Source organism: Oncorhynchus clarkii, chromosome 10, assembly GCF_045791955.1.
Source record: "Oncorhynchus clarkii lewisi isolate Uvic-CL-2024 chromosome 10, UVic_Ocla_1.0, whole genome shotgun sequence".
Lineage (NCBI taxonomy): Eukaryota > Metazoa > Chordata > Actinopteri > Salmoniformes > Salmonidae > Oncorhynchus > Oncorhynchus clarkii.
This window is the reverse complement of record NC_092156.1, coordinates 56,562,210-56,574,423: the sequence shown is the minus strand read 5'-3', so window position 1 is coordinate 56,574,423 and position 12,214 is coordinate 56,562,210. Positions and strand designations below refer to the sequence as shown.

The window sequence follows — 12,214 nt, the reverse complement described above, 5'->3', positions numbered from 1 at the left end:
ACATTAAGACTATGTCTCCACAGAGGATGTGACACTGAAACATTTGTTCTACCTTACTCAACACCTAAAACCATAGTTGTGGGAAGTAGAGGTGCTGAGTATGCTGCAGCACACTCTGAAAAATCTGAAATATATTTTTTTCCTTCACAATAGCAGTGGAGTAAAACTGGGCCTGTATTAGCGGACCGATATAGCCATCTCTAGCGCGGGCAAAAAAAAGCATCTCACCCCCCCATCTACAAAAAGATTCGCAGCTCGCCCACCCCCAAACTACTTCCTGTGGCTATGCCTAAAACTTTCAAATATTTTGCAGTTATACATTTTTTTATTTTCCTAATTTAAAAAGTGCTATCATTGACAGTGTTGTGAAGTACTTAAGTAAATAATATTTTAAAGTACTACTTAAGGAGTTTTTGGGGTATCTGTACTTTACTTTACTAATTATATTTTTGACAGCTTTTACTTTTACTCCACTACATTCCTAAAGAAAATAAAATACTTTTTTCTCCATACATTTTCCCTGACACCCAAAAGTGCTCATTACATTTTGAATGCTTAGCAGGACAAAATAATAAAATAATTCACACACTTATCAAGAGAACATGACTGGTCATCCGTACTGCCTCTGATCTGGCAGACTCACTAAATATAAATGCTTCGTTTGTAAATGATGTCTGAGTGTTGGAGTGTGCCACAGGCTATCCGTAAATGTTTAAAAAACAACAAGAAAATCGTGTGGTCTGGTTTGTTTAATATAAAGAATTTGAAATGATTTATACTTTTACTTTTGATACTTAAGTATAATTTAGCAGTTACATTTACTTTTGATACTAAAGTAGATTTTAAACCAAATACTTTTACACTTTTACTCAAGTAGTATTTTACTGGGTGACTTTCACTTTCACTTTTAATTTTTATTATAGTAACTTTACTTTTATTCAAGTATGACAATTGGATACTTTTTCCACTGCTGATTTTTTGATATACATTACTTCTAGCTAGATAATTACATTTGAGTAATTTAGCAGAAACATTTCTACAGGCTACAGCTGTAGACATTTTCTACAGGCTACAGTGTCCATTTGTGCAGAATTCCTGCCTCTTTCCTACTGCTAGTAGGACAACCATCATGCCCCTGATCCCTGTTTCTGTATTGTCAACACAAAGCCTTGTTTCAACAAATAACACATACTGTAGGCTAACGCCTATAACAGTCATCTATCATGCTGCAATGTTCCTCTGACCCTGAAATTCAAAGGATGCAATCTAGGCTGTTTAAGCTGTAGTGGAAAATTATGTTAGGTGGTAATGAAATATCTCTGTAAAGTCATGTGCTTTTACAGTAATATCCTTGACTTTTATTTTGGCGAAAAAACAACAGTCAATTGGGGAAGAACTTTCCTCACTCAGAGAATGCATTTCCATGTTAACTTAATTTCTGACAAAATATACAAATACTAGTCCTAACAATTATTTCCTGACCCCAACCATCACAGGCCTGTAAATATCTAAGAAGGACTGGGATGGGGCCTCCTGAGTGGTGCAGTGGTCTAAGGCACTGCATCGCAGTTGCTAGCTGTGCCACTAGAGATCCTGGTTCGAGTCCAGGCTCTGTCGCAGCCATGTCGTCCGGGTTAGGTTAGGGTTTGGCCGGCAGGGTTGTCCTTGTCCCATCGCGTTCTACTGACTCCTGTGGCAGGCCAGGTTCATGCACGCTGCCGCAGTCGCCAGGTGTATGTGTTTCCTCCGACACATTGGTGTGGCTGGATTCCAGGTTAAGCAGGCATTATGTCAAGATGCAGTGTGGCTTGGTTGAGTCATGTTTCGGGGGACGCACGGCTCTCGACCTTCGGCTCTCCTGAGTCCGTACGGGAGTTGAGGCGATGAGACAAGACACTAACTACCAATTGAATACCACAAAATTGGGGAGAAAAGGGGGAAAAAGTAAAAAATAAATAAATAAAGGACTGTGATACTCAAGTCAGATGTGTCATTCCAGACGACTACATTGCAAACATGCAGCGAAAATTAACTAATGATTGAATGTCATTGTCATCTTCAGTGTCATTGTCATATTCAGTGCAGACTGACATCAGATCACAATATGATATCCAGGTATTGTGAGATTTAGTGTGCAACTACAGTCCTTGTGTTGATATTGAGTCTCTCTTTCCACAGTTCTATGTGCTTCCCAGAAAACAGTCCAGTCTGAGATTCAGCAGGTGAAAGGCATCGTGGGACAGTCTTTCTCTTTTCAAGAGAGGGTGATCAAGTCTGGCAATTTACTTTATGGAGAACTTGGCAGTATTGCAAATGTGTACCCTGGTAAACGAGGCAAAATCACCCTTGAGAAGAGATTTGAAAACCGCCTCCACTTGAACAATGTTACAAGATACTTCACTCTGTCAGACCTTCAGATAGACGATGCTGGGGTTTATACTGTGGAGAATACAGATGAAGGGAAAAAAACTAAAATTCAGCTCACTGTATACAGTAAGTGTGTGTGTGTGTGTGTGTGTGTGTGTGTGTGTGTGTGTGTGTGTGTGTGTGTGTGTGTGTGTGTGTGTGTGTGTGTGTGTGTGTGTGTGTGTGTGTGTGTGTGTGTGTGTGTGTGTGTGTGTGTGTGTGTGTGTGTGTGTGTTTGTATCTGTGTGTGTGTGTTCTGTATATCACAAACACATTTAATATAGGTTCCAATTTCAATTTATTCATATTTTTTCTTCCAGATGTTGTTTCCAAACCTCAGGTGACAGAGTGTGACAGCAGCTCCTGTAGTGTGGTGTGTTCTGTGGACAATGAAAAAGAGGTGACCTTGACCTTGTACAGGGGAGAGGAAATACTAAACCAGACCAGCAGTCCTGATCTCATCACTGATCTCTCTCTCCACTTGGAGGTAGAGGGAAAGAACTACAACTCCACCTACAGCTGTGTGGCTTCCAACCCTGTCAGCAATGAGACAGTTCTTGTCCCAAAATGTTGCAGTGAACATGGTCATGCTAATGATGCAGGTAAGAGACATTTTGAATTAATTCCATCCAGAAAATAGCAACTACCAAGTGAAAGTGAAGTGTACTTGAGCTCATTCAAAACGTATTTTACAAAAATAATTTCCTTGTGTTTTATTTCAGACAGTGGCGAGAGGACTCGGGGTGTGCTTATTTTTGCTGTAATATGCGTCTTGGTTGCCTCAGGGCTGGTTGGAATTGCAATCTATCGAAAGAAGAGTAGAAATGGACACTCACAAGGCAGGTATTTATCTTTTAGAGGTGTGAGGTCACTCCCCAAAGTCAAAACATGATTAGCCTTCTTTTTTTTCTTCTTTTTTTAACAATCAAGGGTAGTTTTTTTGGAAAAGGAGGGAAATGTTTGCTTGAACACAGGATGCAGGTCAAATAAAGTGTCATATTTTTCACACTTCCTCTGCTGTTCTCAAACAGTGTCATTATCCCAGATAAGTTCTCTAAATGTTGAAAAAGCAGAAGACACACACACACAGAGACACACAAACGCTCTCTCTCTCTCTCTGATAATGATTACTTGAATAGCTTGGCTTATCTGACACCTCAGAGACAGTACGCATAGTAACAAATGAGTCCTGAGTGTTTACAGAACCTGTCCAGGGGGCTGATCGTTTGTATGCCTCTATCAGTTATTCACACCTCACCTTCGGCCCATATTTCCTTTCCTTTATTTGTTTTCACAGATTCATCCGAAAGAGTGCAAGTTGACATTGATTATGCATCGATAACTCCTAAAAAACGAAGAGATAATCAGGTTAGTAAAAAATCTACAGGCTGATTGACAATACAGCAGCTTTATCAGCCCTCATGTCTACAACTGTAGGCTTTAGCTCTGTGTCAGTGGGTTAATGTGGTCTTGAGTTGCACAGACCACCTGAGTTTGATACCAGGCCTGATGTCATTGGAACCAGTTTTGCCCATATGATATGGTTTGGTTTCACAATGAGAAGCCACACAGCACATACTGGAGTGCCAGTTCTAGGTCCAAAAGACTACTTAACAGCTTCTACCCCCAAGCCATGAGACTTCTGAACAGCTAATCAAATGGCTACCCATACAATTTGCATACCCCCCCCCCCCCAACACACTTTTACGCAGCTGCTACTCTCTGTTTATTTTCTATGCATAGTCTCTTTAACTCTACCTACATGTACATATTACCTCAATTACCTCGACTAACCAGTGCCCCCGCACGTTGACTCTGTACTGGTACCCCCTGTATATAGCCTCGCAATTGTTATTTTACTGCTGCTCTTTAATTATTTGTTACTTATATTTTTTACTTATCAATGTTTTTACACTTGTTTTTCTTAAACCGGCATTGTTGGTTAAGTGCTTGTTAGTAAGCATTTCACTGTAAGGTCTACTACACCTGTTGTATTCGGTGCATGTGACAAATAACATTTGATTTGTTTAGTAATGCCTTCGATCTTCATATAGTCTTTTACAGTATTTGCAAAGTCTGTGGACTTTTAAAGTTAGGCTTAGTGGTTCCTTCCAATACCTTTAGGAAAGGTTCCAGATGTGTTGTGTTGACTGTTGAGTTCCCTACTGCAGAACAATGAGAGTAGACAAGAGATCGTCAGGCTTGTCCTGTTTCCTTCCTCTGGCACAAAGTTTATAATAAAGAAGCATAAAATCCTCTTTTATTTTTGTTGTTTTTCCACCCCTTTTATCTCTCCTCTCTCTGCCCCTGCTTCCCTGTCCCTCTATGTCCTTCCCTCCCCTACTTCCTTCTCCCTGCCTAGGAGGAGCGAACAGATATACCAGAATTGTAGTCGCATAGAGACAACCCTACTCTGACATCAGTTTATGATACACTCCTGTTGCATCGCATGGCTGCCAGCGAGGATGTTGACACAGCATGAAGGAGAAAAACAGGAAGTCAATGGGAGGCCAAAATGATAACTCACATTCTGTAGAGGACAGTATTTCATAAAGAGGACGTTGAAACAAAATGAAAGTTAAAAAATATTCATTCTAACAGCCTTTTAGAGGCACTGTTGTTATGGGAGAAAAATCCCCTGGAACTGTTGTGCTGATATTATAATTTCAGGCTTCATTTGTAGGTCATTCTCACAGACCTTCTGTCAAATAGGGGCCTTGGTTACATCCACTGATACTGAGCAATTCAATAACTATGCATTGAGTTGTTAGCATGATCAGGATAATCCGTCTTTTTAAATGCCTTTTGTCCCAAATCCCAATGTATAAGTTAAAACAAATGGAACATATATTTTAATACAATTCACTAGTGTGTTTGCTATGCTACTGCTGTGCCAAAGCTTCCTTTCAGTACTGTCTATTCTGTTGTTTAAATGTAGGTTCTTCCCCTGTATCTTTTTATAGCTGGTCATTGTTTAGCTTGCCAGTGGATAGCAGCTGTGTACATCATATAAAAAGAGCAGGCGTTTGAGATAAAGCCACCTGCTCCTTAGAAGCAAAGGCTGTTGGGCTGCTTTAGAAACAAAAGGTCCATAGATAATGTTTTCCTTTCACCGTGTATGTTGTATTGAAACATTTCTGAGGGGCAGATCTTGATTTAATTCAATTGTAGCTCTTAATTAGCTTGTTTAGTTTATTATGATGGACCATTTATTGGTTGTCCCTATCTATGAAGCACATCCTCCCTTAACAATACAATCACTCCCTCCTGCAGACTCTGCAGACTCTGTAGACTCTCCTTCTATCAGAGCATGTTGTGCTCCACCTACATTATTGCAGCCTTTGTATATATCTGTGCGAGCACAGGTTACTGTGACCCGAAAATACCAAATCTGTTGATACCATAGTGAGATGTTGCACTGTAGGCGTTGTTATACTTCTCTATTTCAGAGTAGTTACTGAGACTGAATATAAATATGTAATTCACTTTTCACTATTTTAAAATAATCTATTGACTTATTCAAACAGATTAAAAATTAACATGTTGTACTGAGCTTCAATATGTCAAATCAAAGACTTACCCATACATTTCATTTATAGTCATAAAATGTGTATATTTCCTGATGTTTAACAGTCATCAATAAATCAATGCCCATGCTTGAAATATGTTAATGTTTTACATACTCTAGCACAACTCAAAATATGATGGTAGATTACTCCATTCCCCATTTATGTTTTTGTTGTCATTTAAATTGTTGAAACAAATCATGTATTGCTTCAGAATACCTGTGTAAACTGTCATTCCTTGAATCCATAGCTGCTTCTATGAGTTTGATAGTGGAAACATTTCTCCAGAAACACAACTCCAGATTGTGGTTTTAATGTAGCCTACTTCTAGGGTCAAATAGGAGAGACAACTGTAATTGGTTGGTGGATTCTCTATTTAGTGAGTTTAAGTGTGTGACCTTTTGTCCTGTCACTTTTCATGCCAGACAGCTGTACATTTCAAATGTAAAAACAATTATGACTGTAAACAGTGAATTACTAACTTTTTATTTAAGTCCTATAATATTTCCAACTTTGTTTTGAGAAAACGTTGGCCTTTTCTTCCAATCCTTTTCTCCCATCTAGTGGTTGAATGTCTTTATACTTCAGCATACTGTATACTGTACACAATGCAGTATTTCGCTCTGAGACAGTGTACTGTAAATTGTGTAAGTGTATCTTAAATCATGTGGAACCAATATGTTCTCTAACAACATTTCTGTGCTTTAGACTGTAGTCACGCATTTTTGTGCCAATGTGCCATTATTATAACATTATTGTGAGTAAAAATTAAAACATTTGTCAAATATGCCATGTCAATGCTATTTCGTAGCAAAACATGAGAGCCTCATTTATCATTCTGTGTATTTATGTTATTTATCTTTATTTTAATATTGTAATATTACTGTATTCTTGTGTTTGTATTATTTATATGTTGTGGTAGAGTATAATAATATGTTGTTATGTACTGTTTTATTGTGTATGTAATTGCGTAATCGTGATTGGATCCCAGGAAGAGTATTTAATATGGACCTGGAATAAATACAAATAGAAACGTTATGTAATATAACACGAATTTCAGATTGCGCAATATTGTAATTTGTTCAACTCCAATGTTTCGTTACAGGAAATGAGTAACCTTCCTACAGTGGTTCCTCCTTTACAAATTGCGAGTTTACACCGCTGGATTTAGAGCTATAAAAAACACACATTCGTTTTCAGTCTGTATCAGCATGGGCAACGTGGTGAGTACCTTTACACTTTTAATTTGATTCCTGATCTATAGCATAACTCCATGAAGTTACGTTTTGAACTGAAATCATGGACGTGGGGTACGGAAGCCCGTGGGGTACGGAAGCAATCCATGTGTGATTTCAAGCAATACCGACACTGAATTATAGCTCCCGTTATAACTGATTATAGCTCCCGTCCGCCCACTCTAAATTGATGAAAACGCGCTTTTGTAATGAAATGTAACTTCCTTATGTTATAATATACATTTGACCAAGTCAAATATGATTATTCATGTTCTGAGTCGTTCAGTGGGGGTCTTTCTCTAACATATAATTAACATTATATAAAGAAAAATTGGATTTAAACACCGAACTCTGTTGACAGAGCGGTAGTGCTTTCTCGCAGTAAGTTTTCAGGGTTTTGTGTTGGTCCTCTGTGAAATTGATTGTGAGAAATATTCGAAAAATAACAGGAATTTTTGTATAAAAGACGTACAGTATAATAAAATATGAAAATACTACATGACATGTTTTTATGTCCTCCAGATTCGAGAAGAAAAATAATGAGGTCAACAGTGAGCCTGTCAATTAGCCTAATTCTCTCACAGCATTCAGCCCAAGCTGACACAGTGCTATTTTCCCGATGTTTTACCGCTTTCATTCATTTTCATTCCAAACATGGGTTTGGACCATTGGTTTTCTTAGAGGAGTATCTACACAATTAACATACTATTTTACCCATTGGTCAAAATATGTGTTTTTGATTGGACACCCTAATGACATATATTCATGTAATAGTCCACTCTATTACACTCAAAAGCTATTTAAATTTCAACCAGTGAATGCTAACGATGGCTAGCTATGCTAGCTATTCTACCAGTCTCTCTTAAGAGTGTTAGCAAACTAACAGCACACCCTGCATTCACATTTATTTTGAAGGGATCTGCGGTAGGTTGATAACGATATCACCAAAGTATGTTGTGTCATGAGTAAACAGTCATGGTATTTAATGTTCGAGAATGAACAAGATTTAACAAGGCAACCTTGAGGCTAATTTGACTGTGTGCAATGCAGTAGAGAGGTGTGGCTGCTGTGAAACGTGAATCCATGAGGAACTAACAGAGGCCCGACGTTGGTGACGTCACCACGTTTTATTAAATAAAACCCTTGACTAATCATTTGGTAAAAAGTATTTCCTCCGTGACCCGGAAAACCGATGTGGTCAAGTGGAGTCTCAATTCGTTAGTAGGCAAACGGAACATGGTCCTCCCCTCCTTGATATCCTCCTTTTGGCGAGGATGCACAAAAGAATCCTACCGGTTCTCTAAAGAGTTTTGAAATCTGCCACACCCCATTTGAATCAGCTGTTGTTTTCTTGAAGGAGAAAACCATGAAAACATTTAAACACGATATGCTACTTATCCTTTTATGTATAAAATGTCTTGAACATCTAGCTAGATTCATTGTTATTACATTCAAGCGTACTCTCGTCCACTGTCATTTGAGAAAAGCCCCCCTTGTGTTTACGGTAGAGACTTTTTTATTTGCACGGGCTGCGTCGCATTCCACTGAATCTGCCTTTATCGGCAATTCTCATTCAAATATTTTAATTATTTTATTTAACCTTTATTTAACAAGGCAAGACAGTTAAGAACAAATTCTTATTAACAATGACGGCCTATCCCGGCCAAACCCGGACGACGCTGAGCCAATTGTGCACCACCCTATGGGATTCCCAACCACAGCCAGATGTGATACCGCCTGGAATCAAACCAGGGCCTGTAGTAACTCCTCTTCCACTGAGATGCAGTGCCTTAGACTGCTGCGCCACTCGGGAGCATCTTTGTATCTGTGCCATTATAGCATCTGTAACCGCATGGGCAGCACCACTAATGCTGTCTCTATTTTAAAGTAGTCTGTTTCCTTCTTCTTCATTGGCTTGATTGCTTCCATCTCATAGGAATCCTCACCCAGTTGACTACTTTAAAGTGGTTGAAGCCCTCAATGGCAATGTCCATGCTAAAACAGGTTATATCAATGATGACTCCTCTATCTATCTCTATGACAACAGGCACAACTCAGTTAAAGTCTTTTTTTTTTTAAGTTGCCAAAATGCCACGTGTCCACTTATGTGCATTCATAACAACCTAACCATTACAACATTTCTGTTCAATCAAATAAGTCTCACGTAGCAAATGAGCAATTACATTTTTGTTGACCAAATTCGACACCCTCATTGACCTCAATACAAAATATTCTCACTTCGTGGGCTTATTTTTGTGGACAGAATATAGAATAGAAGAGGCATTTTTATTTCACCGAGTTCAATTCTATTTCCTTTAATTCAATTCCATATCCTGTTTACTACTTCGATTGGAATTATATTAAAATTCTATTATATTAAATTCAATTCAATTCTGAATTGAGCCCAACCCTGTTTCCTATGGAAGATTGACAGTATCATTTAATTTAACTGATATTCCCATTCGGGTCAGCATTCTCTGATGTGACCCTCCAACCATCTTTTGAGGTACCATTTGAAAGTTGACATTTCTATTGTGTTCTCATTTTAGTACATTTAACAGCCAAAACATGACTCCCACCCTGTATTCAAGAGCATGCTGAATTGAGCCCAACCCTGCTGTGAATCTCTTCCGGGAGGAAATCACAAGTGTACCCCAGTCCAACCCCACAGATTGTGACGTCAGCCTGGCTCAGACTGCGATGGAGGATTCTGGCCAACAGGGGGTGACCTTGCCACACACCGAGGGAGAACGTACAGCCGTTACTCAGAGGAGCAAGTGTAAGTAATTTATCATGATTTTCATATGCCTGGAATTATATACTGAATCTACTTCCTATTGACATTTCTTCTGTAGCTCATCACACTGTGCACACAACATTTAGAGCTAAGTTCACTGGAGAAAATAATATATTTAGTTTCATTCAGAATGTTTCTCTCTTGTAGGCATATATAATTGTACACCTGCAAAAATTCCTAAACAATCTCATCTGAATTCCCTGTGTCTCTCTATCTCTCACTGTGTGTGTGTGTGTGTGTCCCAGCAGTAGGAGGAGTCAGAGAGAGGCTCCAATCAGAGCTGAGAGGGAGATACACGTCATTGTGTGATGGAACCCCAGCAGGACAAGAGGTGCGGAGCCACTCCCTCACACACTCCTACGTTGAACTCCTCATCACCGAGGGCAACGTCCAATGGCACAACGACAGGCATGCTGCCACGCGACCCGTAAGACCACCATCAGATATGCCCACTGCTAATGAGGAAGTAATGATCAAGCTTGACGATATCTTGAAACCACCGCTATCTCCGGATCGCCCTCAAGTAAAAACCGTCCTGACGAAGGGACCCGCAGGCTCAGGAAAGACAGTGAGTGTCCAGAAGTTTGTTTTGAACTGGGCCGAGGACAGAGCCAATCAGGATGTCGACTTCTTGTTTGTCTTTCCCTTCAGTGAACTCAATTGGCTGATAGGACGGAGCTTCAGTCTGAGTGGCCTCATCAGCCTCTTCCATTCGTCCATGACATCGGAGAGCGAGAACCCCGGGCTGGATCTGAGTCAGTCTAAGGTGGTATTCATTTTGGACGGTTTGGACCAATTTAACCTTCCCCTGGACTTTGAAAGCATATCAGTAGAGTCTGACATCAATAAGGAGATGCCTTTGCCCATCCTCCTAGCGAACCTCATCTGGTGTCAGCTGCTTCTTCCCTCCGCCTACGTCTGGGTGATCACCAGGCCTGCGGCTGCCAATTTCATCCCCATCGACTTCCTCCCCCAACAACAGTGCTTGACGGAGATACGGGGCTTCGACGACACCCAGAAGAGGGAGTTCTTTAGAAAGAGGTTTGGCGATCAGAGTCTTGTGCACAAAGCTATCGCCCTAGTCATGAAAGCTATTGCCCTAGAGTCATCACGGAACCTCTGTGTCCTGTGCCAAACACCGTGGTGCTGTGAGATGTTGGCGGCCATTTTAGAAAACACTGAGGCGGGAGAGTGTGTCGAGATAGACACTCTGACGCAACTGTACACTCACTTTTTGCTTGTTCGGATTGGTTTGAAGAACGATCGAAATGGTGAACACTCAGAATCAATCAGAGAGGTCGTTCGTAAGCTTGGGAAGCTGGCTTTTCGACAACAGGAAAGAGGAAGCCTCATATTCAGTGAGAGCGATGTGAAGGAATGCGGAATCGACGTCTCTAAAAGTTCCACATTCCACAGGTTGTGTAGGCCGCTCTTCACAGGGTGTGAGATGTACCTGGAGGAAATGTACTGCTTTGCGTACACAGGCATTCAAGACTACCTAGCTGCCCTGCACGTGTTTCTCACCTACACAAATAAAAGGAGAAACCTACTACTCCAACCTACTACACTCTTTGATCGATTGAAAGGGACGTTCAGGAGAGCAACCCTTTTAGACCTCCACAGATGCTCCGTGGACAGGGTTTTACGGAACACGCACGGAACTTATGACCTCTTCCTCTGCTTCATCCTTGGCCTCTCAACAACACCCAACCAGACTCTCTTAGATCTAGCATGTCTAGGGAAAGGTTTAAAGGTCACAGGCTCTAAGGTGATCACAGAGATCACAGCAGAATACATTAAGCAGGCGATCAAGTCTGAGCCTTACCCTCAGACCACATTGGCGCTTTTCCGCAGTCTGCGGGAGCTAGGGGACACCTCGCTGGGCAGGGAGGTCCGACGCTACCTGACCTCCGAGTCCCGGTGGGGGTTCCTGCTGGAGCCCGACCAATGCTGGGAGCTGGCGGACATGCTTTGGGCAGGCAGGGAGATGGAGAGGGAAGTGTTTAGGGAGATGGAACGTTTGAGTTGGATGCACCGAATGAGCATGTGGGGCTTTTGGAGGATGCAGACTGTACTGGGGGACAGACACTGGCAGGTCTACTAGAAAGACATCATTGCTGTATGAATGGTCTACTAGGGAGACATTGCCACAGATTGTACTGCCACATCTACTAAATTGCCACTGCAGAGACTGTTGAGGAATTTCAAGG

At 40.8% G+C, this 12,214-nt stretch overlaps 2 protein-coding genes across 3 annotated transcripts in view; both read left to right on the top strand.

Moving 5' to 3' along the window:
• The window catches only part of LOC139418806 (uncharacterized), a 26,885-nt gene extending 19,804 nt beyond the window's left edge, over positions 1-7,081 (top strand). Inside the window, exons 2-6 of one of the 2 annotated variants that reach the window (XM_071168521.1) lie at positions 2,179-2,493; positions 2,727-3,008; positions 3,129-3,245; positions 3,704-3,774; positions 4,769-7,081. In XM_071168521.1, coding sequence (XP_071024622.1) covers positions 2,179-2,493; positions 2,727-3,008; positions 3,129-3,245; positions 3,704-3,774; positions 4,769-4,798 — 815 coding nt within the window. In that variant the 3' untranslated portion in view covers positions 4,799-7,081. Of the gene's footprint in view, positions 1-2,178; positions 2,494-2,726; positions 3,009-3,128; positions 3,250-3,703; positions 3,775-4,768 lie in introns of both variants that reach the window. The other variant, XM_071168522.1, reaches the window with a different exon arrangement.
• Positions 7,075-12,214, top strand: LOC139418805 (protein NLRC3-like). Its single transcript, XM_071168520.1, has 3 exons — positions 7,075-7,195; positions 9,757-9,986; positions 10,250-12,214. Exons 2-3 carry the CDS (start codon positions 9,908-9,910, stop codon positions 12,106-12,108), a joined length of 1,938 nt encoding a protein of 645 aa, XP_071024621.1. The 5' UTR covers positions 7,075-7,195; positions 9,757-9,907; the 3' UTR covers positions 12,109-12,214.